We start from the raw sequence: 25707 nt of genomic DNA, 5'->3' as shown, positions 1-25707 counted from the left end.
ATTGCAGAAAACAGATTCTCTCATGCTGGAAAACCTCAGGGTGTGTTTTTTTTTTAATCCCAGTATAAGAAATGTCTATTTTTTCCTGACCAGATCTGCAATCCAAGTCACAGGCGTGTGAATTAACATAACCAGAAGAAATAATTACTACTGGAGAATACCATAAGAGACACTATACGGCAGCACACAACCAAACCCAACATGGGCTCCCTAGAAAACTGGGTGATCATAAATAAAATTTGTGCTTGCAAGACCCAGACAAGTTCACAGGCAACAGCCACAATTTCAAGTCAAATATTTGCCCATCTCCAGATTAGTGAGCCTTACCTATGAAGCTTCACTAAACATTATTGCCCCTGCTATCACGTACAATCACCAAATCTTCATGCATCCCCCAGAGGCCTTGCCCAATGATTCAAGCACCACTGTTAAGCATGATTAAAACTTTTCTATCTCCAAATCATTTGACTGTGTAATACTCCCTGATGCTCATTTAAAGGTCTCCCAAACAGGCCATCCTACCCAAAGCACAGCAGAATTAAACACGCTAATGGGATCCAGAACAATGGCTCATTTCACAGAGCAGACAGTGAGCCCAGTGCAGCTGGTTTAAATGACCATGCCCACAGCTGAACAGCTCACAGGGCAGCTCAGAGAACAAGTACAGTGTATGATTTGTCCCCTGCAAATAACATGAAAACACAAACCAACTCAGAATTCATCCTTATTAATAAAAGCAGTTAGTGCATGAATTACAAACTATAAATTCTGCCTAGCTTCACTACCATAACAAAATAAAACAACAGAGCTGCAACCATGCAGTCACTCACTATCTCTCACTGAGCATTGCAAGGTGCCCAGCAAGAGAGAGAACTGTAGTCTAAAAAGAGAGTAAAAAATTTCTTTATGTAGACCTAACCTGTAGATTCCCAACTTAATACACATGAAACAGGGAGCTACTCCCAGACTTATCTCAAAATCAATCTTTGCTATCGTGCTCCTTAGAGAAATAGCCAGGTTTGACAACAGTGTTGACCTGGATCTTTTTAGTTCTTCAAACTCTGTAAAGCCTCCTGAAAAGGACAACACCACCAGTAACAAGTACATCTAGTATTGCAGGTGATTTCAGAGGAGAGAGAGGCTTTGGCATTATGGAGTTCAAGACCTCTAACTCTTCACTTCAGGATTAGACAAAGCTTTTCCAGGCAGCCTAATCAACTAAATTTCCATGGCAAAATTTCTTGCACCCTCCTGTGCAGCATCTGGTGCCAGCTATGGTTGGAGAGAAAATATTGGACTGACTGTATTTGATGTCTGATCAGGCCTGGCAAATCATCAAGAATATGAATCTATAAGCATGATTTTCACTTGCTAAACTGTTCCTCTTTGAGATTTCGATTAATTTCTACAAGTCATGTGACTTAATCATCTGTGCCAATGTTATCAAACAGTGCAGCTCGGTGGAAGCAGGTCTGCAGAACACAACAGCTGGTAGAGAGGACCCAATACCCACATTACTTGCACTGTGGGGGCTTTACTTCAAATTAGATCTAGTCTGCTCCCTCAGGCTGAATGCCACCAGTGGCAAAAGTATACCCTTAGGTGCACAACTGGAGCACAGCTTTTGGTTTTATTTCATCCAAAACTAATCTAGTTAACAATCAGAGATCTCTTTACAATGAAAACAGAAGCATGTTATGCAGGGATGACTGACAGATCATTTCAAAACTGCACCCTTGCTCCAAACTACATGGCTAAAGCAGATGGTCCCATTGTATCTAAGTGCCTTCAGAGTGGCCAGCATTACACAAGAAATAAGGAGCAATGCTCAGTACTTTACATCCAAACAAGCCAGAATGTAGGCCAGAATGCCTCCCTACACTATTCTTTAAAAAAATATCAGTAAAAATTGCAGCAGCTCTCAGGCATCTATAGATTTCTGTTTTCAGTTTTTCTCTATTAAGGAAGGACAGTGTCATTCCCATATTTAGTTAATTGGAGGACAGGGATTAAGCAACTTGTAGAGTTACGGAGTGAGCATGAGACCGAGCAGAGGAAGAAACCCAAACCCACACACCTTCTTTGGAGTCTACACACCTTCTTTAGAGTCATTGGGAAACACCAAGGAAGAGTTACGTACTTGATGGCAGTTATCAAAGCCTACATGCGGTGGGTAGCACTGAGCTGCTTCCCTGCAAGTGATGGAACTGGGCATTCCTTAGACTCAACTCTTCATTTTGGAAATGACTGTACTCGAACCAAGCACGCACGCCACCCATACAACACTTACAAGAATCTCCTTCCTTACAGTAGATGAATTATCATGTGGTGATGAGCACTGATTAGAACTCAGTATCTTTCAGCGTGTCTACAGCTCCAAGCCTTTACACCACTCTACACACTTTTTGTGTTGCCTAACTCAGTAATACCCATTACTGAGTACGTACAGGAGCCTGAACAGCCAAAGATTGAAAGTTGAAATGATTTATTGAGAAATGTCCTGACATCCTCTTATTTTGTCAGACATATCAACTCGCTGTGTGCTTGTCAGGCCAGTAACACTGAGTTATACATTTAACAGCTACAGAAATACGAGATAAACAAAGATAAACATAGATTCTGTGAAGTAACTTATAAGTTACTGAATGCAAAGTTCAACATACTGGTTTTAGTTATTTATATAGCAACACACCACAGCATCTAGCTACTAAGCATGGGGACACTGGAGACTCAGTAATTTAATACTAAGCAGCTATTCACCCCACTGTGTGACTTGTAATATCACTAACTCACTAGCTAGTATGCAGACATTGCACATTACCAGGAGCCTGTTCTCTTAAAAAACGTTTCATAGATAAAAACTTGCCTCCAGGATAAGTTTACAACCTGTAAACCAGCTTATAAGGGATACATATTTAAAAAAAAAAAAAAAAAAAGGATAAAAAGGCTTTGCCAAACATAGAACTATAGCAAGATTGCTGACAGTACCCAGGTGGCTGCAGGGACAAGAAATTGTGAGAAGAGATAAGAACAAATGAATCAAGCAGACACGTACAGGAAGAGAAACCTTAGGCATGAGGAGCGGAGACAGAGAAATCCCAAACATAAAGGCATGGTGAAGGAGGCTTGTATGTAACACTAGTCACATGAAGATCGTCTCCTTCTAGTTCTCTGACGTGAAGTAAGGTATGGGTAGATGACAAAGGAATGAAATGAAGATTCAAGAAAATACCCAAGAAAAACTGGAAAATAATTTAGTAGTAGGGATAGTGACAGAAAACATGAGCCCTAAAAGTTGCGCAGAAGTGCAAAGCAAGGGATATAAAAGCAGTGGTAATTTAATGGAAGAATGGCAGTTGCTGTCAGTTATAAAGTAAAAGTTGGAGAAAAGAGTATTAAGAAGACAAGAATTTTGTCTGATTTTTGTTCAAAACAGGAATAAAAAGTTGATACAGTCATTAAGAACATCAGAGACAGGATCTAGGAACCAGCATATGGGGAGATAAAGTAAGGAAAGACTTATTCAAAGATAAAATAGAGAAGACAATCACATCCATTTTTGTGCAGTACAGTCATGTAATGAAGAGACTATAGAATAAACAGTGGGCTACTTGCTTTGTCACGCCAATGCAAACACACAATTGCCACATGCCTTGCACAAAGCAGCAAACCTTCATGCACTCACAAACACAGCTTGTTTTTTTTCCCAGCAGAAATCCGACGAAATAAGGTAGATACATCCAGAAGGGGCAGGTAGTACAGCCCATTCCATTATTACCTCTAACAGAGACCTACACAACAGCATTCAGCCGCAAATTCTGTGTTCAGTGAAAAATTTTCCTACAGAATTGCCTTTGCTCTCATTACTACGTAGAAATTCCCACATCTGTCCTGCTAACTATGGACACACCAACTGCAGTAAGTTTCCGGGCCTTACAGCTATAAGCATTCAGACTGTCAAGGCTGACTTTATTAAAGGCAGAAACATTACCCCCATTAAAACACCAAACTAACCCTAAAATATTAGATTTTACTTCCTCCCACTCAAAAAAAAATTACAAAAAAGTAATTGCAGTGCCGGCATGACTCAGATAGAGGAAGGTAGTTTGAATACACACGTAGCTGCTTAGCAACAACATGGGACTGCATGCATGTGGATATCATGTACATGCATTAAAATATGTTCACATGCTCTTACGGACTGAGATCAGATCTAGGTCTGTGGCTTGAATCTAATTTCACCCAATCTGCAAAGTTGATCTTGAGTGAATCGTCAAGCAGACAAGCAAAGTCCAAAACACAACATGAACTCCACAAAGGAAGGATTTATTTGAGTCTAACATCTTTGTTGTGACTCTGACATTAGGATTTCATTTTCAATGGGAACTAGTTCAGCACTATGAACCAAAACACCATATTCACTAACCTGTCTGTGCAGGAGAATGAATTTATGGGGATCTCCATCTGCCCAAGGAGGAAGCTGGACATCTCCCAGCACTGTCCCATCCTGCATGCAGCCTGCATGAATTAAAGGAAGAATTAAAACCAAGAATCACACATGTTGCAAATAGTAACAGCTTTTCCAAAACAGTGAAGTCAAGGGAAATTTAGGTGACTTTTACACAAGCAGTTTCAGATTATATGCTATAGTGTCACAGAACACTGGAGAATTTTTTTCTCCTTGGGTGTGTCTGATCTAGTAATAAAGCACTGAGAAGATGTAATTAATACAGTAAATATATGCATGTCCTCAGCACAAACCATTTTAGCCCTGAATGCAAACTCAGTCAAGACAGACCTGTTGACACAACTTTTTTCTTATACATAATCCCACTGGACTAACTGCCAACTATTTCTGCTAACGCAGCCTCTAGAAAGGATTTTGTTCTCAAGTCCTTTGCAGTTTGATTCCTTTCAGAAGGTAAGTATAAATTCTCAAATCAGGACAGGAGTTACACAACTGGATGATCTAAGTTAAGGCCTAGGTCTGAGACTGCAAGTTTCCTAACAGGACAGTAGTGAACAGATTTGAGTTATTGGATTGACCTATTGCAAAATATTTCTATCTATTTGCTATCCATGAAATTCTGGTTCCTTTTTTAGGTCTTTCCATTTAATACATCCAGGTCAATTTCTGGATCTTTTTATCAGCTAGGCTCTGCTCCTTGGTCTCCTCTCAAAGATGAAAATGCCCAAATTCCTTACAATATTTTAACAGCCTTCTAACATCCATTCTCTACTTTGCCTTTTTTATTGTATATTTCACTCCACTGAGCTCTTTAGTACAATTTATAACTACATCTCAACATCACCCTACAGGTCTAGAGAAAGTGTACACTCATTCAGAAGGGACTGTGATACTGCTTGATGCCAGGGATGATGTATCTAGTTCATAAGACTTGTAGTGAATCTTTCCAAGTCATAGAGAGGTCACATGTGGCAACATTAAACACCACAGACAGCAGATTTTAAAAAGACCTTTAATCATTACCATTTAGCAACCAATTCATTTCCAAAAGTTAAATTAATATATATTACATAGCCATAGAAGTGAGGTCCCTTCTAGCACTTACCAAGTTCAAAGTGATTGGCATTGGTGAGGAACTCTGGCAGGTAGAAGAATTCAGGGATGAGCTCCCTGACATCACTCATATTGTCCCTTGATGCTGATTCCCACGTGCTCTTGACACTATGAAACATCCTGTCTGCAACATCAAAGCTCCCACCCTGTAAAATGGAGACAGACAAAAAAAAAACTGCATTGTGAATATTCTGTTAAACAAGAAACAGATACAGAATTTCAGCCAATTCTGCAATAATCATCATATTTGATGAGGTGGTACCTCAAGATCTGTCCCAGGTCTGTTTACTACCTCAGTCCCAACTTGCAGATAGGTAGATTAAGAATACCATGCAGATTGGAGACTGTGTAGCTTGTAATAACCTGGAGGCAAGCAGAAACAATCTGCTTGAAAATATCAGCATAACCAATATTAATGCTTCTCAGTGTAACTCCTTTCATCAAAAAGTGATTTCTAAGCAGTGAACACAGCTTCGGTGTTTTCATCTATGACCCAAAGAGTTGTCTTAAGTTCAGTCTTCTTGAGATCCAGGCAAGCAGGAAAGGCCCAGTGGGCAGCAGACAGCAGGAAAGGAAACATAGCATAAAGAAAAGACGGGAAGAATGTCTGAAGATAAGGCTAAATTGCTGCATGTGGAAGGAGAAACAAAATACCTCAAGTCCTAAGAGCATTTGGATATGTTTACTTTAGTAACAGTCAAGCACTAGATAGCAGCACCCTTGTTAGCCTTAACTACCATTATGAACCAAGATCTTTAAATAAAAATAAATCACCCACTGAACAGAAGATGTATGCTTTATGTTGGAACTGTATTTCCTACAGGATTTTCTAATGGGATTTCAGATACACTATGAATTTGTGAAAATCCATGTGCACATCTGTACAGACATTCCCTCACTGAACAAAGTATTTATTTAACAAAGTTTTACAGTAACAGAAATAACCCAATAGACAATCAGTTCCTGGAGATCATAACACCAAGTTTTTTAGAATGAGCAAGTTGATCTAGATTACCAACAAAAGCTAACGTGTATTCTAGATGTAAAGATCCTGTTGCTGTTTCCCCTGAGGCAAATTCTGAAAGGACTTTGGTCCAGCCTCAGCTCTAAATGACAGCATAGTCCTGCTTTACCCCCTTTACCCCCCTTTCATATCCTTCATCCTTATCCCACCAACAATTGTGAAGCTTTCCCACACCCACTGAAGGGACTGAGCAAAGAAGTGGCTGAAATCATATGAGTAAGCCTAGCTGGAGTTAATCTGATACACAAGGTCATCTTGCTCTTCATCATTATTGGAGAGGGACCCTTGGAGTCAAATTCAAATTGAAATTAAAACAGAGTAGAAGCAGCACTATAAATAAATCAACAGCTAACAAGTATCTCATTGAAGCATATTAAAGGGCTTTGTATATTTAATCTGCACACAGTGCGCTGTGTCTGGTGGTGATTGATGCTTTTTCATCTTTTTTTGCAGCTTTTATGAGAGCTGATAGTAATCTCCTGAGAAACAATACGATTTGTAATAAAAAGATTACCTGTATTAAATAAAAATAATATATACATAGGAAATGCTGTTAGTGTGACAAATCTGGTTAAAGATATTACCACCACGAAAAAATGTGATTTTTTCCCTGGCTGTCTAATTCATTTTAGGGAAAAGTAATATCTTTAAAACTTAAGCCTGTATTATTTATAAAGGAAGCAATAACTGATTTTCCCATTTCCTATATTAATAAATTTATTTGCATATATTTATATCAGAATTAATGAGTTTTCTCTCTATGAATGCAAAAAGTGCACTGAAAGGAAAAAAAGAATCAAGAATTGCTTTATGCCTTTAGATTGGAAGTCAATGTAAACTCTTACAGCTTTTCTATAGCTAGATACACTAAGTCTGTTTTCTTTCCTGTCAGTAGAGGTTAAACTATGAATAAAGAATACTGGTGAAAACATGCTTTTCAAAACTACAGTACGAAATATAAAAGGCAGCTGGTCAAAGCGATCTCTAGAGTGAAGTTAGAACTCCACACATTCATAAAATGAAGCAACACTGAGTCTTTTTCACAGCCAAAGACATCCAAGTATTTCTAAGAAATGCTCACATAGGTGCAAAGACTTACCACATCCCCCCAAGATGCAATAACCTGCAGATAGCGCTTAAATGACTGCTCAGCAACACAATGAAGAACAAGAAACCTGTCCTCTCTAAGTACCTCATAGGGGCAAGCACCAGGAATATCAGCCTGCTAGCCGAAATGCAGCAGTAGGATAAGAACAAAAGGGAATAAGAAACATTTTGATGTTGTACTAGGGGACAAGGTTAAGTAGGGAAATACAGGTGGTAAGCTGGATGGTTGGACTGGATGATCTTGGAGGTCTTTTCCAACCTTGGTGATTCTATGATTCTAAAATACAAGGTGAATTGCAAGTGTCACTAATTACTGAGCCCACAAAGCCCTAGAATACCTTTCCAACAGAAACACTAAGCACAGAAACCTTTACTATGCTTTTGTGACATGAGACCAATTCCTGAAAGGAGTTTTATGAGGTACCTAAAAAGGTAACTGCAGGAACCAGTGGAAGAAGATGTACCAGTAAATGCTTATGTGATGAGACAATCTTCCATCCATCCTAGCATAATATGCATAGTATATACATACTTCCCTTCAGTCAGATTTCAATACACTTAAATTGTGAAATATAAGGTTTTGTAAACTCCTGTACACTGACTTCTTCTGTGGTTAGGTGCAAACCATGTATCCGATAAGACAAACAGGATGTTTTGCAACATCAATTTTCCACAAGGAGTACACCCAAGAACCTGCCTCTCCTGTCATGTGCATTCAGAAAGGTATTTTGGGGTTGTAAGCATATCTTTTCCAATTTTTAAGATGTGGAGAAGCTTTGCCAGCTCCTGACTCAGCATCCTTCCAAGGCCTTAACTTTGGGAATACTTTTCCACTATGTTCTTTACTAAGTATAAAGGTTTCAGATCCGCTGTTTGCCTGACTGCATCTCACACTTTTTAATTCATATGCCACAGCAGGACTGGTCACCTACAGGAAACAAGCTCAGCTTAACATGTAGCAACAAAAAAGCAAAGGAATGAGCATGTGAGTTCAGCAGGTTTAGTGAATCCATATCCAGACATTTTAAATGCTTTATATCTCAGCAGTCCTTGAATATTACCATCCACACGGAAATGCCAGTTACCTGCTAATTACGCTAGCACATCCACAAAGCAGGCTAAAAATCTGTTCTGCACAAAAACTGTGCCAGTGAGACATAGCAACCTTTATCACTTACAAGAAATAGCTGCTCCACAGTAATACATAACTGCAGCTAACATATGGCTCACAGAGCACAATGGTAACCATTGCCTCAGGTGGTTCGCTAACTCATCATCTACTGCTGGTAACAGCTGATATCATAGGGCTCATTATTTAATTACCATATTGCTTTATTTGTATTAGCTCATTCTGAAAAATCAGAGAACAGCTCAACAGCAAAGCTTCTGGAGAGCTTCAGGACATATCACCAGCCCTTGCTGTATAAGCAGCCTGTAGAAAATTCTGGCCCAGCTGCCTCTCTCACATTGCCCCATAAACAGAGGCAAACTTCAACAAGAGATCTCTTAAATTACGTTTGACAATTTGTCCTCCTGGTAGACCCTCATATAACAAAACATATTACAAAAATGAGAGCAACAACTGTCTGCTTCAGCCTAAGTTGCCTAAGATGCTTGTGCATCACCAACAGCATGAGGAGAGCAGCCAGGAAATCTGATGCCCCCGTATGCTGACTGGCTGGGAAAGGCAAATATATGGCTCAGTTTCCATGAAGTTTAAAAAAAAAAAAAAAAAAAATGGTGCCAGGTTCAGAACAAGTAAAATCAAAATATTCCTTCTGGGGCAGTAGATCTATCTCACTCTACTTCTACTTCAGATACACCATTCCCATGACTCCTGTCATACTCCAGATGGAGCCTTCATTCTGCCAGCTCCATGTGCTTGCCAATAGCCATGTTATTGTGTGAGCACTTGAGACTTTGATGACAGGTATTCTAAGCACATCTGCCCCAAAGTCAGAAGGCAGTGTTCAGAGCAATAGTAAAACACTGACTTGGTGGCTAAATATCTCTGCAATCATAAAATACAACACAGAACCAAAACAAAATAACCCTTCTGCATCATTCTGCTCCATTAAAATGTTTCCATTGAATTTAGCAGTCACAACACATGGTCTTCATTTAACCCAGAGTCCAATACAGAATAGATTAGAGATGCCGAAAGAATGAATCTCTCTTCGTTACATGGTCATAATTGTGTGCTCCATGATCACCAAATTGTTTGGGTTGGAAAGGCTTGAAGACCACCTAGTTCCAATTTCCACTGATGTGAGCAGGGTTGCCAGTCACTAAATCAGGCACTAGACCAGGTTTCCCAGGGCTCCATCCAACTTGGCCTTGAACCCATCCAGGGATGGGGCATCCACAGCTTCTCTGGGCAACCTGTTCCAGCAACTAAGGAGGTGTAAGATGGAAGCTATCTTCCCCTTACCTGAAGAGAACAGAAGGTCTGTGTAAATGGCTCCAATCGGACCAGGTAAGATGCCACTATAATTGCTGAGGAATAGTGAGTACAGTAATGGCACTGGGCTGACAAGTCTCCTGGAAATTCAACACAAAATCAGATTTAAATGGAAAGTGTCACCATTTCAAGTCCATAACGCTAATTTATTTATTGCACAATTCAGTAATTCTTTAAAGTAAATGTGTTCAAAGATGTGCAAAAAACACACCCTGCATATCTATATTGAACATGCAGTTACAACTATCTGTGTATTCTTGTGCTTTGCCTACCACTTTCATGTTCTGATGAATAAAGTCTTCGTCTTCATCCTTTTATATCACCATGTTAGTAATGAAAAATGGTCTAAATCTCCAGAGGTCAGTTTCCTCCTCTTACTAGCAGCTATCATTAGCTGTACTGCATGTAGCAGTCTTCTATATGCAGTTTAGCTATCAGAGAAAACCGATACATACAACTTAACTAACAGACCAATCTTTTCTCAGACACTGTCTTCTGCATATCTTTCTGCCCAAGGGAAGAGGACAGAATGCAGCAGTTTAAGGCACATAAGAAGGAAGTGTTTGCAAGACAGCTATTTCTCTTTCAATCCTCAAGCACTCTGTATGCAGAAGCAAGTGGACCTCCTTAGTATGATGCTTCCCATGACCAAAGTTTTGAAAGACCAAAGGATTCACAAGCATGCCTTAAAGCCTCTGCTATCTGTTAGCCTTCTAAAATGCTTACCTTCACTCTTCTCCACTTCCTTGTAGCGCTGAATGAACTTTTGTCTCCTCTCCACAGTTTGTGCTCCCATTGGCTTTGACAGGTCCCGAAACGTGTGAGGATTACTAAGGTTTAGAGTCTGAAACACAAAAAGAACAAACATGGGATTTTTTAGAACACAGACTAAGGCATCATGACCATCTCAGTGATACTGGATTATAGCAAAGCCGGTTAGAAGTTCCACCTGTACAAGGTTATCACAGATTCGGTATTGAAAGGACTTGGAAATGGAATGGCAACATGTACCACTGAAAAGACAGCATGTACAAGATGCTTCACAAATGAAGGACCTATCAGGAATGAATAAAAGTCTTGGCACATTTTAAATTGTTTTCAAAGGCTCTTCTGCCTAGATCTCCTTAGCAGGTGACAGAAGCCTGCCACTGACTACTTGCAAAGTCAGCTTAGCCTTCCCTTACGTAGGTATGCACATAACAGGTGCTTGTCCACTTTACTGAGGCAGAACACATCCCTTCGCAAGCTGACCTGGAGACAAGGCTAATCTGGAAATAATCAGTGCAGTTTGACTTTACTACATCAAGTTTTGAATCTTTGGTCTAGGCCCTTATACTGCAGTAGAATCATGCAACAAATTACAGAAAGTACTGAGTCCCACTAAGCAGCATGCACTGACCTGGGAGTGATAGTCAGCAAGGACCCATGGAAACACAGGATACTGCATGTAATCATTGTAGCTGCGGCCAGCAAGTGTGTTCAGGTACATGAGGTAATCAAAGTTGCTGATCTCCCTCTTCTGTCAAAGAAAATAAGCAAATGTTAAAATCTCCTAACTCCACCCCTGAAAACCATGCCCAGAGGCAACCTCAGAACTTCATAGCTCCCCCATTCACCAGGATAAACATTAAACATAGTTGGAATCGATCACCTATCACCATTCAGATCAGCACAACAGTTCTTATGCCACAGTCCATTCAAGACAATCTAAGTCTTTGTTCTGTCTCTTCTTCAGACAGGCCATTTTTATTTGTCTATAATCAACCCATTTTGATTACGTGGTATTTGAGCAACAGAGCACTTTTTTTGGATTTTGGAAGAGCCAAATGCAAACAATCTGTGTATTTGCAAATCCTGGACAACTGCTTGTATGGAAAGGATTACAAAGTGCTGCATATAATCAAAAGGATATAGATCTCCTCAGTGCGCCTCGAACCACCAAGAACAGGAGTATAAGAAAGTGAGTACATTTCTCAGCTCAATATAAAGTCAGTGAAGACAAAAGATGTACACTGATTTAAATATTTGCCATTCAACTAGGTGACTATTTCTGAGCTCCATTTTAAAACATGCATAGGATCACACAATCTGTCAGATAGTTGACCATATGTTTCACAGCGGGAAGAGCAAAACCTCTGCAATAACCAGATGTAAATACTCTGCTCGTCTTGCCAATATCCTCACCTCCAGCTGTGAGAGAATAGCTTAGGCTTTGAAGCACATAAACACACAATATATAACTGTGAATGGACACACGGGTAATGAAAATCTTAGCTTAATCATGTGCAGACAAGATTTAGTTTACCTGCCACTTCTGGAGCATTATTTTTTCTCCTCCTGAGTGTTTCCTGTATGGAACAGATATTTAATTTAAATAACTGTTTTAAAGCCATAAGAGAAAGTCAATACATTAATGCCTGTGCTCCCTGAGCCCCTATTATCATCCTATGACATAAGAATACTGAGATTTCAACAGAGTTCAAATCATTTCAAAATCAGAGAGCGTTGATGCTTATGTTAGCACTGCAGGATCCCAGTTTCATTACCACTTTCACAAGGAGGCAAGGTTCTGCCTTATGAACAGGGAAGGCCAGCTTCAGGTGATGGATGAGGTTACCATGCCAGCCACTCCCTCTAACTGCAGAGTGCTAAGCTATGTGCCAGATTGCTTCTGAAAGAAATATCACCTCAAGTACGATAACTCAGAGACAGCTCAGAAACTGCCAAATGGGGAGAGAAGATTCCCCTGCAGCAGGAACAGGACAGCTGAAAACAAAGGTCTCTCATTCTCCATATGAAAGATTATTTTTGCATGAAGCGCTTTTAAACTAATGCAGTTTTGAAAAAGTAGTTTGTTGTGTTGTTGCTTTTTTGGTTCGATTTTTTTTTCTTACAATTTTTTAAAATATCTTTTTCAATTTCTTTGTTCTCAAAATTCAGAGCAACTTCTACTGAAGCTTTAAATCAATATAAACCAGCTGAAGGCAGATTCTAAACAGGGAAATGTATTTGAAAAAGTGGAAGGGTCAAAGGGTCAGAGGAGGCAAAAGTACCACTCCAGCAGGGCTGAATCAGGTGTGTTAGTATCGGAAGGGCATGGATTTGTTCTTGCTAGCTGCAGGCAATCAAACTGAGACAAGTGTTGACTTCTTGATTAAAGAGACTCTCTATCTGCCAGAATAAAGAGGTTACTGACACGATATGACATAACTGGAAGTGGAAGATGCTTTTCCTTTTGAGTACATAGCTTTACACCAAAGTTAAGATATCAGTTCAGAGACAAAGTTACTAACTTCATGAAGCATGATGGAATCAGTTCGATCACAGAAGACAGAACTGCTACAGGAACAAGGTGCGCTCGGTATTGGATCACACTAACAGTCCACAAAGCTAGTCTCAAAGCAGTCTCAAAGACCTAAATAAAATACTAGGATGGTCTACGATCATTACAGTTTTATTGAATTTGTGGCAGTAAATTCTTGTAAATGACATTTCATCTCATGATTATGAATCATTCTTTTACTGCCTATTCCGTCTCAGACCAGCTAATAGCATACATTAAGGATAAACGGTACTGTTTACTCAACAAAGTATTTTATTCCTTGCTTAGGAATTCACGCCAGAGGTAGGTTGGTAGGTAGTTGATGCAAGGATTTTGCACAGACTGAATAATCTATTTCATGAACAAATGCAGAACCCTGGACCAATTTTGGCTCATGGTCTACAACTCTTAAGCTCTGATTAGTTTTCCTGTTAAGCATATGAAACCTAACAATGATGGGTTATATTTATAACAAGCAGGAAACACAAAAAGGTATTATTCATATCTGATATGGGAAGATGGGGCCTTGACTGTTTGTCTGGAAAAAAAATATAAAAGGAATTAGTACATAAAGGGAGCTTATAAACAGGAAGGAGACTGACTTTTTATAGGGGCAGATTGTGATAGGACAATGGGGAATGGTTTTAAACTAGAGGAGAGGAGATTTAGATTAGATATTTGAAGAAAATCCTTCACACTCAGAGGAAGAAGCAGCACTAGCCCAGGCTGCCCAGAGAGCTGTGGGTGCCCCATGCCTGGATGTGTTCAAAGCCAGACTGGATGGGGCTTTGCTGCGTGACAAACTGACCCACAGCAGGGGGTTGGAATTGGATGATCTTCAATTCCCTTTTAACCCAAGACATTGTCATTTTTCAACAATAAAAAAAACAAGAGATTAAATGATGTTCTAATTTACACAGTGTTAAATGGGAGAAAGTCTTCTGACTGGAATAGAATTATGCTGGTTTGCACCCCACTTTGAGCCATAAGTAGCTCAAGAATGTAGGAATTCTCAACTGGAAAGCACATCTGTGGGCCTTTACAATACAGAACTACTGTACTACAGTTTCACTGAGTTTTGCTCCACTGGCCTTTGTAGGGTCTCCAATGGCTATTTGCCTCTCAGAGCATCTCAAATGGAAGGTACAGGATCAGGAATCCAGGCACAATGTGTTACTGGATTAGAGTATTTGTCAGGTAAGGAGCACCTTCGGTTCTTCCCTTCCCACAAAGGTAGACACACTCACTAAAACTGTCCAGCTTTATTTTGGATTTATGGTTGAGTTAAAAGGCAGGGAGGTATGTCATGTAGAAACCTGCTCAGTTTATCAGTCCTCCAGCATTTTATAGTGGGAATATCATAAAGGTAGGGAACTAAAATATTACAGACAGGGCTAAACTGGCCTAGTCTATGAGCACGCTATACAAATATACAAACAAATGTTGATTTGTGCATGCCATTTTCCTCTTTCTATTGGACAATCTTGCTCTGTCACAAGCCCTAACCCAATAAGAACTACTCTTCAAGAGTCAAAACAACCTCCTCTAAATGGAAAGTACTGTACAACATAAAGTTCATCTCCTTATGAGAACATGCAAGGCTCAGAGTAGTCATTCCCTGAAATAGCCGTGCTTCTGGGCCTCAGTGGTCCAAATGGGATGCTCTCTCTGATCTTTGAGATCTCACTTGTCAACTCACAGGTTGACTGCATTAGATGTATCTCTTCAGTTCTTTTTTTCCAGATACCATTTTGAAATAATTGCAACCAGTTACTAAAATCATGAGCTGCAGCCATACAAAAAAAAATAATAATTCCAGGAAACTCACATACAAGAGGAAATTGTCGCAACTGCACTTTTGAAGAGTCACAAATAGATCAATGCAAGCTGCAGCTTAGGGCAGAACAAACTTTCCCTCTTAGTCTGTATCTACTCAGTCTGACAGATGCTATGGATGGTATCACAAACGTCGGGAGTTCTAACATATACATACAGGCATTTCACACTGAGTTACAGCTAAGTAAAATGAAATAGTCAAATGACTAAAATGGACAGCTAAGGCAGCAAGCTGACAAATAGCTTCTAACCGGGTCCAGATGCTTTTTCTTTCTGCGTAATTTGAAATCTAACATTTCCAGACATGACATGCAGTTTAGCTCTTTTCCCTCCAGCCTGAACTTGCATGCTGGAACCACACATTATGCTAATGATCTCCAAGGACCTAGCACTGCTGTTGCTTAGGAACAAAAGTTTTACAGGCTGCAGACGGAGAACTGAACAGAGGCACTGTAGCCAGGGAAGTCCTTTTTCAACTCTTCTTCCCCTCAGTAAACTCATATACACAATAGTTTCTTGAAGGTCCGCCATTTTCCTTCAAGGAAGTCCAATTAAAAATTTACAGGCCTCTGAAAAGGAAATTATCCTGTGCTCCCCTGCTTTACCAACTGAAAGAAATTCATTTCTCACAGAAGAGCAGACCAGAGGAAGACTGCACGGTAACAGACCATGAAGGCTCACCACACATTGCTGAAAGAAAGAAGCAGCTTGTGACATCGGTACCACGGCTTTTAAGACTGCCTATCTGCTAGCTGGTAAGATCTTAAGCAGGGGGGCGGCAGAATTGCTTAGAGGATGCAGTACTTCTGTATATCTTTGGTGAGGTGGGTTTTGGTTTTAAGTGACCTTGCACATGTTGATAGCACAGAAGCAATCTAAAGTAGTAAGAAAATTAAAGAAGGAAAATGCTCAGTATATATTCATTCCTGTTAGGATTTAGTTTCAAACAGCCTGTTAGCAAGAGACTGCATCTAAAATAGTCAGGGAATTAATCTCTCTTCCACAATAGGTCGTATCCAACAACAAAGAAATGGTAACAGGCTTGTAAGCAGGGGAATAAAACGGTCCTCTGGTTGGAACTGGTTGACTTCATGCAACATCATTTGCTGTATGAATGCTGTTTTAAAGTGGTACGTGAAATGGTTTCTTTTGAGCCAGAACACGTTGCCTCACTGTCCTGGTCCCAGAAAGGACCAGGCTCTGCTGGACTGGGCAGGCCTGCTGCTCTGCAACATGCAAACTTCCAGGAGAGAGAGACAACTAATTCTTCCACATGCAAGTTCAAGATGGAATTGAGATGGCTCTGTATAACTTTAGGTGCAGCGAAGTAGGAAGCAGCAACACATGGTAGGAAAAAAAACAGGGAGAATCCCAGAGGAGATCTTGAAACACCCAGGACAGTGTGGGCAGAAAGCCCATCTCTTCGTGCCAGCACTATGCTGAAGAAGGAAAAAGAAATGCTGAGACTGCACCAGGGTCCAAGTCTGCATTCTTCTAGCACTGGATCTGCTTCCTAGGACAGGCCTAATCTGCAATGGTTCATGGCAGGGTCCCGTGCAAGTAAGGAGTAATCTGCAAGCCTTCCCTGGCTCACAACCGTAGTCTTCATGGTCTAGTCTTCAATCAACTAGAAATGCAGCACCTTGTCCAGGGGCAAAAGCTTCCCAGCAGCTCAGAGAGTGAAGGGTTAAAGTCAAATGCAAGTGAAGTTCCTGTTTGGCACCGTTGTTTCTTAGGCAGTGGGGTATACATGTACCTCTTTCTCTGCTACCACCAGAGATGCACTGTGAGCAGGAGATCAAATGGGCATAATTAATATTTACAGCAAGGAGGGCTCCTGTGATTCCTGAATTTTTAATATCAGTGGCTACAGAACTGGATCGCTCTTACGCAAAGCTGAAGAAAATGAGACATTGCTAAGTAAGCTCCATTATCTTCAGCTACTGCCCTGCAAAACACTGATAATTAGTTTACAAGCATGCAGAGATGAGAGAGCTATTCATGCTCTGCAAGCTGGTATGCTGCAGTGGTGCTTAAGGACTCTAATGCTGATCTTTGTCTCTGGGACTGAAAATCACTTTAAAAAAAAGTTATTTTAAAACATGGATCCCACTTTCAACCCAAACAAACAGCCCCTCAGTAGTGTGATCACACCTCCTGGACATGTTTACCTGATCACTGCATATGAGGTAGGATCGAAGGTACGATTTTAAAAAGATCCAACTAAAGTGACCTGACCAAGGTGGTTTGAAATCTGGCCATTATCCAGTGCGTCATACTAAGTGATCTGTCTTCAGGAAAATTACTAACCTGTTTGGACTAGTAAAACTCTGAAAGACCTAGGTTTAATTTTTTTTTTTTTAACAAGTCAGTAAGGGTCATTGGTAGAGAAGTACCTCAAAGATTAAGCTAAGCTCTTATTCCTGACCAGCATTCCTCCAGCACTCATGTGTCCACTCCAGGCTCCCTCTAGTGTTCCCAGGTGCACACAGCACAGAATAACAACAGCTCTGGGAACTAGCATTAATAGAACAAAAAGTTGTGTCGTTCTATTTTTTTTTTTTTTATTTTTATTTTAAGACGACTGTTTGGGATGAAAGTAGAGCAATCTCTATGGATTGCTCTCCCCCACTCTGAAACCCCCCCTCACCCTCAGGATTTTCATTGAAAAGTTTCAGAAAAAAATCACTAAGAACTGAACAAAATGTCTTCCTTCGGAGAGTTTTAAAAGAATATTTTAAAATACTTTAAAAGACATATCATTTTGAGTTTAGAAAACAATTTTTTTTTCCATGAGGCCAATTCCATTTCTATTAAAGACACATTTAGCTGAGAAAAAAAAAAAAACCTTTCACTAATTAAAGCTGAATGGTTTCATCAACTTGTCCAACATCGACAAGAAGTTCAAGCAAAAAGAGAAAAGTTGGATCCCAATGTCACCAAGTTCACATAAATTTCAGGAAGCAGGAAATCTTTCTCCAGCCTGCCCAAGCCTAAAGCAGTTGTCCTGCAGATCTTTTTCCATCAACTCCTTTAAAATATGAGAATTTTAATTTAAAAAAAAAAAAAAAGATTTGGTTCCTGCACAATCCTGGGCAAATTATTTAAGCTAACATTTAAAAAATGCTTAATTTTCCACTGTAATTTCTTGCTTCCTTCAGTTTCCAGTCTATACTATGAAAGAAATAGCACTGATACTGCTCCTGGAGCAGTAACTTTACATATAGAAAAGGGTGAGTAGCCTTCGGATATAATGTTAATATATCCCTGTAATTACTGGTGAGAGACAGAATCCTGTAGGTTTTAACCTTTTAAACAATTTAGAAAAAAAATCAGAATGAGTCAATTTTGGAACATACCTTAGGGCAAGACTGACCCCACTGTGTGGCTTCCTGGAGCAACTGCCTCATTATGGAGCTCCTGGGAATGCAGAGATCATTTTGCTTTTGCATCATTTTTGGCTATGGCATGTATTTGAAAGGAGCTGAAATGCCTTCGTTGTAGCCTGAGCTACCCCTTCATGTATTTGCACATGATTAATGAGTAGCCAAAGAGCCTGAGGGTTTGTAATGAAGCCTTTTTAATAGGGAAATGTACTGTAGACAAATCCATATTTTGTCACAATCAATCTCCCATCAAAGCTGCAATTTACCTCTTCACAACTAAATGCAAGAATACCCATACTATCCCATGGTTAGCCAGCTTAACCCATGCTCCTCTCAGCATGAGTCATTCATTTCTAAGGGATCCTTTGTCACTAGCTGTGACTATTATTTGTATTTAATGATGTTCAATTATATAGACAGGTCACAAACCCTAAGACTACAGTGGACTACTACTCACACAGGTCCCCATTCACAGTACATAGTATGTATTTAGTATCAGTGCTGACAAGTTTGACTAGAACCCTTACATGCATTATTTGAGGACAAAGCACCTTCACCACAGGAATTCATTTATCCTACAACATGTGTGAAACAACAAAGTAGAAGTATCTAGAGTCTGTGCTTAAGAGCACAGACACTCTCTGAGATCTAGCCTATCCTATCAGTGAGCAGTACTGACGCAGCCTCTGTTCAGTCTGCCCTGCTAAAAATATATGAACTGCAACCAGTTCTGGCAAATCTGTGAGCCAACTGGGTCTCTGAGATCCCACTTAAAGAAAAACTCTTGATCATTTGCTTTAAACATTCAGTTTTTCTTTCAGTAGTGTCCAGAGCTGAAAGTCTTGGGTCCATTCAATATGATACTTAACCAACTTATCCTCCAATGCCAGGACTGTAAAAAGAAAAAAAAAAGTAACCTTTTGGTCTGCTAGAATACGTACAATGATGCTTTCTTTTAGTGCTGTCCTCAAGGACTGCATTGAGATCCATAATATATTTCACCTGAGTCCTTATACAGCAAATGGATAACGTATTTCATTCAGTTTCATTACATGCTGGGCTCAAACCAGTATCTAGGGATGAAAGACAGCAAATTTCTCCCACTTGTAATACTTTTAATTTCATCCTGTAATACTGATATTGCTTTACAGCAATGCAAGTGTCATAGTGCAATAAAATTATATTTTTAATAATTAGAATTTCACCTACTCAAAATGCTTTCAGGAAAGCCTTTCGAAGTTGCAGCCCAAAGGTTGAAAAGTCATGAGCTTAAAAAAAAAAAAAAAAGACTTCTGATGAGTTCTACAGTCATGTGTTAATTGATGACTAAGACATTATTCTGTTTTTAATTAGGAATTGACAGTCACTGCTTTCAAAGGCTGGGGCTCCCTACTTCTTCCAGAGTCTGGTGTGTTTGTCTTTCTCTGAGGAAAGATGGCCAAGGGAAAAGGAAAAGGTCCTAAAGGAAAAAAAATTACCTTGAAAACTGCGAAAAATTCCATCAGGATCTCTTTTGATGGAGGTCGCCGTCTTGACTTAAGTAAGATGGGTATCACTACCTTTCCCAAATGCATTCTAAAATTGGCTGATGTGGATGAGCTTGATTTGAGCAGAAACATGCTAAAAAAGATCCCAAACAGCATTGAGAAGTTCCAGAAACTGCGCTGGCTGGACCTGCACAGCAATCAGCTCGAAGAGTTGCCCAAGACAGTAGGTACACTTCAGAATCTTTTCTACCTGAATATATGTAACAACAAGCTGACCAGCAAAAATTTGCCAGAGGAGTTGAACCTTCTAAAGAACCTGCGTATTCTCAATCTTGGTTTGAACTGTCTTGACAGCATCCCTCCTACACTTGGGGCCCTGAAGGAACTTAAGGAGTTAGGTCTCTTTGACAACTTCTTGACCACTATCCCAAACAGTGTGAAAAGGCTTCCCAAGCTCCAGAAAATGAACACAGAAAGAAACCCTTTCCCTGAGTCAAAAAAAGAAGAGTATGTCGACCCCATCAAGCGCGTAGAATCGCTTTACTTAGTACAAGAGAAAGACCTATGCTGTTCCTGCCTGAAGACCTGTCAGGGAGAACGGGACAAACTAAACAAGTTTAAGAACATAATGCCCTGCCCCTCCAAGAAGCTCAGTTTTCCTTTACTCCTTACGCCCAATTCCACTGCAATGGATAACCAAGAACAATGGAGATTAAAAGATGAACATCTGTGAAATGTACAAATGTGCTCCATGGGCCACGTCCTATGAAATCCAGCTCAAGCTAATTAAAAAGCTATCCGCCTGCCCTTTTCTGTAGTTATCTTCATTTAAAGATATCCAGTTTTAGAAGCAGATCTGAGGCGGTATTTAAAACCAAATCCCAAACAAGTAAAACAAATGTACATTTAGAAAAGGACACATTGGAAGGACTGCTTTCTAGCAACTGGGCCTGCTCCTACAACATGTTATTTTGGTTCTTTTTGTTTTTTTTGTTTGTTTGTTACGAATCTTATGTCCTTGTCACATGTCCATTGAAGGGAATCTTCACAAAAATAGTTATTTCTAGTAATTATCTCATACCACTTAGCCCCTTAAACGTTAGTCTTGTTAATTTTCATTGGGTGAGGCGTAATCCTCCACAGTCTCAGTGAATACAATACACAGGTGCAAGCAATGAGCAGATTATAAAAGTAGTTGAACATGGCACATGAAGAACTGCTGGCTGCAGCCTCAGTAACATATGTTGACAGCACAGATTTAACTGTATTTAAACGAAGAATGAAGTGCCATGGATGAAGCACTCAGTAGTCCAGAAATATCAAAAGAATTATCATTTTTAAATGGCACAGAACACAGCCATCTCCATAAAGTTAACCATCGTTTCTGGCTCAGATTGTGCTCTAGCCAGAGCTGTTTGCACACTGCAATGATACTTCTTGCAAACAGATGTGTAGTACTGAAGATGAAAGTGATCACTTCAAAGATAAGTAAAGACCTGCAACAGGTGGAGTGAAAACAAAAACAAAAAAAAAAAAAAAAGAAGCACAGGTCATACAAACAAGATACTATAACTCCACAGCTCTCAACAATATTCTGCCTCTAAGTCATCATTCCAAAGTACACCAGTCAGGCCCTTAGGGGTGTATTCCTCACACACCCAATTTGAAAAGAGCTGCAGCTGTACAAGTAACTCAGTATCTGCACTGAACATGGTTTCATTCAACTGACACTAGAAGGGAAAGCTTTCTTTTCCTGCAGCGGTAAATCTGATGAACAACAAATTGGAATCTCCAGTGCGCTGTTACTGTAGTATGCCAAAACGTCCACGGACACATCTGTCATTGTCTACTCTGAACATGCAGTAAACAGCCCATTATGTAAAAACATTATGGATTAGCTCTGTAGCCTCACCTCACTGACTGTCTCTATCCCACACTAACCATCTGTGTAGAGTTTACCAATAAAGTCATATTAAGGAGGTAATAATTATTAATCAACTAAGCACTGTCAGCTACTTAACGTGTTCCTCATGCCTTCAAATCATGGATGCTATACACTAGAACACCTTAAAGTTCTGGAGACACAACTGAATCTTTAAAATAGAGAACACAAACAGCTAAGTTTCCAATTTCCATTTTTTTGTTTGTTTGTTTTTAAGGTACAACTTAATCACGTATTTGCTCTTATTTTCTACTGTTATCCAATGTTCCCCCTGTTTTTACCTTATATTCAGGGACTCTTCTGTTACCCCCTTTGACTTCAAAGCAGGTTGGAAAAAGCAAAATCTACAGAAAAAAAAAAAACAACAATCTTTTAAGCAGTTATTTGTACAGAGGATGTATGTGTATCATTTCATATCTGTATATAATCATTAAATAACGTCATACCTTAACTGCAACTTTTCTTATGAAGGATCACAGAATAATAGAATGGTTTGGGTTGGAAGGTTGATCATTTTGTTCCAACCCCCCGCTATAGCCAGGAACATCTCCCACTAAACCAGCTTAGAGGTGTCCCTGCCTATAGCAAGGGAACGTCCCAGCCTTTCACCAACTCAGAATAAAGTTGCAAGACAACACAGCAAAAACATACATTTAATGTTAAGGAAGTGTTTGTGGGCTGGATAAAAACAGTTGCTTTCCTAAATAGGGCTTTAAATTGATCAGTAATGACTTATGATCAGGTGGCTTACGACAGAACTAATTAGAGGAAAAGAATCCTCTCTGACATTTACCAGCCTGCTGGCAAAAGTGGCAGAAAGGTACACCAATTCACATATCAGCCTCCCCCTTCTTTACCTTCAGTAGGTTTTGGGTTTTTTGTTTGTTTTGGTGGGGTTTTTTTTGTTTGTTTTAATGTCAGACATTAAACCCATAGGTTTGGTAAGCTGCAGCTGAATGGCAAGACAGGCAGTTGAAGACTAATGCACTGTCATGAACTGCCTCAGCAATATGACTCCAGCACATGTATTTCAGAGCTAAGAAACAGCTAAGATAAGGACTAACAGCAACCATCTCTGGGGCAGAATCTGGTAATTTTAAGAAGTCACACTATGCATCCAGTTTAGAAAGGAAAAGTGGATAAATTCACATTGGCTTTTTAAGGAATGCTCCATTAGAGCGCTCAGAGATTTCAGGAGCAGAAGGATCTATGGGAAAGGAAGCAGCACAGCTACAATTGCATTTCTCTGGGATGCAAGGATATATAAAAACACGCCATCAGGTGCTAGAAGGTGCATTATCTCCCTTGATAAATCAATGACTATATAATGTTCCAAAGAACTCATGTGTCAGCAAATGAAAAGTTTCATAGCTTTGTTTATGTGTAAGTCATTAAAGACCAAAAAGTTGTAATCAAAGAAAGAGAGAGCACAAAGACAAATTTAAAGCCAAGATAAACACATTCACATGGTATTATGAAGTTATTACCTCTTAAATATCTTTTTCCGGTCACAGTCATGGAAGACAAGAAATCTGGAGTAACCATTCTTGAAGAATATTTCTAAGGCGATCTCCTAGAAAGGTAAACCATTTGCAGGTTGAAGCAGTGCAGAGCTAACATCAGCGCTGTGAAGAGCCCACTACGGGCTGTCAAGTTCTTTAAGGATTTAAAAACAAAGGCCATGACTTTGTAGCAAGTGTGAAAAAGCATAGCAGAATAGACCTAATGTTCCCAATTTCTCCATCTATAGAAATGGTTCTACTGGGTTGACTAGAATCACAGAATCACAGAATTGTAGGGGTTGGAAGGGACCTCTAGAGATCATTGAGACCAACCCCCCTGCCAAAGCAGGTTCCCTACACCAGGTCGCACAGGTAGGCGTCCAGGCGAGACTTGAATATCTCCAGAGAAGGAGACTCCACAACCTCCCTGGGCAGCCTGTTCCAGTGCTCCGTCACCCTCACCGTGAAGAAGTTCTTACGCACATTCGTGCAAAACTTCCTATGCTGCCGCTGATGTCCGTTTCCCCTCGTCCTGTCTCCACGTACCACTGAAAAGAGACTGGCCTCACCACTATGGCTGCCACACCTCAGATATTTATAAACCTGGATCAGGTCCCCTCTCAGTCGTCTTTTCTCAAGGCTAAACAGACCCAGTTCACTTAGCCTTTCTTCATAGGGGAGATGCTCCAGGCCCTTCACCATCTTTGTGGCCCTCCGCTGGACTCTTTCCAAGAGATCCCTGTCTTTTTTGTACTGGGGAGCCCAGAACTGGACACAGTACTCCAGATGAGGCCTTACCAGGGCAGAGTAGAGGGGGAGGATCACCTCCATCGACCTGCTGGACACGCTCTTCTTAATGCACCCCAGAATGCCATTGGCCTTTTTGGCCACGAGGGCACACTGTTGGCTCATGGACAACCTGTCGTCCACCAGGACGCCCAGGTCCCTCTCTGCGAGCTCCTCTCCAGCAGCTCATCCCCCAGCCTGTACTGGTGCATGCAATTATTCCTCCCTAGGTGTAAGACCCTACACTTGCTTTTGTTGAACCTCATCCGGTTTCTTACTGCCCAGCTCTCCAGCCTGTCCAGGTCTCGCTGAATAGCAGCACAGCCTTCAGGCGTGTCAGCCAATCCTCCCAACTTCGTACCATCAGCAAACTTGCTGAGGGTGGCCACTATCCCCTCATCAAAATCATTGATGAAGATGTTGAACAAGACTGGACCCAGCAGAGACTCCTGGGGGATGCCACTGGTTACAGGTCTCCAGCCAGACTCAGCACAACCAACAATGACCCTCTGTGCTCTGCCAGTCAGCCAGTTCTCAACCAACCTCACTGTGACTAGGATTATGAATGCTTCTGTGAAGCAAAACCAAGCCCAGATACTGGTCCCATTACCCAACATCTTCTACTTCTAAAGCATTTTTATATTGAAATCTTGGTGTGATTAGCATAACACAAATAGTATTAACTTCTAAATAGGTAACAAAAATAACAATATGAAGGGGGGATCCTAAGTAAAAGTTTCTTCCAAACAGAAACCATGCAACTTTCTAAATGAGTAGTAAGCAACAATTTTGTACTAGAAGTGGAAGAGGAAAAGGGAGTTTATGATGTTTCTCACTGAATCTTTACATTAGAAAAGTTGATATCTTCAGCCTTTTTCCACAATATCTCCACACAGGTTAAGTTGGTCATTTGCATACACTCCTGTAATTTACCCAGTGATCAGTCCGTTCTTAACCCTCCCTGAAGCCAGGTAAAATTACAAGTGATGCATCATGTCTGGGAAATCAGACATGAGTTTCAATCCAAAGACAGAAGATGTAATACGAATCTAAGAAAACAACAGAATGACAACAGCCCACACATGATTCACAAATGAAGTACAAAGCAGAAAGGGCATATGAAAGCAGCTATGACAATAGCTGTTGATCTGTTGAAGCAGTTGATCTGAAGCACATTTTCACTTAAGGTCCAATCAATGACTACTTTCACTTGTCTCTATTTTTCAGTTTGTGTAACATAAAACACTTCCATTTCTCATGTTCAAAAAAAAAA

At 40.2% G+C, this 25707-nt stretch overlaps 2 protein-coding genes across 2 annotated transcripts in view; one reads left to right on the top strand and one right to left on the bottom strand.

Annotated features, from left to right (window-relative positions):
* WDFY4 (WDFY family member 4) overlaps nucleotides 1–25707 on the bottom strand; it is a 122883-nt gene that overhangs the window by 15840 nt on the left and 81336 nt on the right. The window contains exons 46-53 of the mRNA XM_031554435.2: nucleotides 23634–23719; nucleotides 22428–22490; nucleotides 12479–12521; nucleotides 11573–11692; nucleotides 10900–11017; nucleotides 10144–10253; nucleotides 5574–5727; nucleotides 4427–4518 (exon numbers count right to left, since the gene is read on the bottom strand). Of these exons, the coding sequence (XP_031410295.2) occupies nucleotides 4427–4518; nucleotides 5574–5727; nucleotides 10144–10253; nucleotides 10900–11017; nucleotides 11573–11692; nucleotides 12479–12521; nucleotides 22428–22490; nucleotides 23634–23719 (786 nt within the window). The remainder of the gene's footprint in view (nucleotides 1–4426; nucleotides 4519–5573; nucleotides 5728–10143; nucleotides 10254–10899; nucleotides 11018–11572; nucleotides 11693–12478; nucleotides 12522–22427; nucleotides 22491–23633; nucleotides 23720–25707) is intronic.
* LRRC18 (leucine rich repeat containing 18) lies at nucleotides 15742–22597 on the top strand. Its single transcript, XM_085229248.1, has 2 exons — nucleotides 15742–16086; nucleotides 20071–22597. The coding sequence occupies exon 2, from the start codon at nucleotides 20152–20154 to the stop codon at nucleotides 20935–20937; it is 786 nt and encodes a 261-aa protein (XP_085085374.1). The 5' UTR covers nucleotides 15742–16086; nucleotides 20071–20151; the 3' UTR covers nucleotides 20938–22597.

Source organism: Meleagris gallopavo, chromosome 8 (assembly GCF_905368555.1).
Source record: "Meleagris gallopavo chromosome 8, MGAL_WU_HG_1.1, whole genome shotgun sequence".
NCBI classification, from domain to species: Eukaryota; Metazoa; Chordata; class Aves; order Galliformes; family Phasianidae; genus Meleagris; species Meleagris gallopavo.
Note: the sequence above shows the minus strand (reverse complement) of the source record. Positions and strands in the feature narration are given on the sequence as shown.

Excerpts from the sequence above, each read along its gene's own strand:
- LRRC18 (XM_085229248.1), top strand. The coding sequence starts at position 20,152 with ATGGCCAAGGGAAAAGGAAAAGGTCCTAAAGGAAAAAAAATTACCTTG.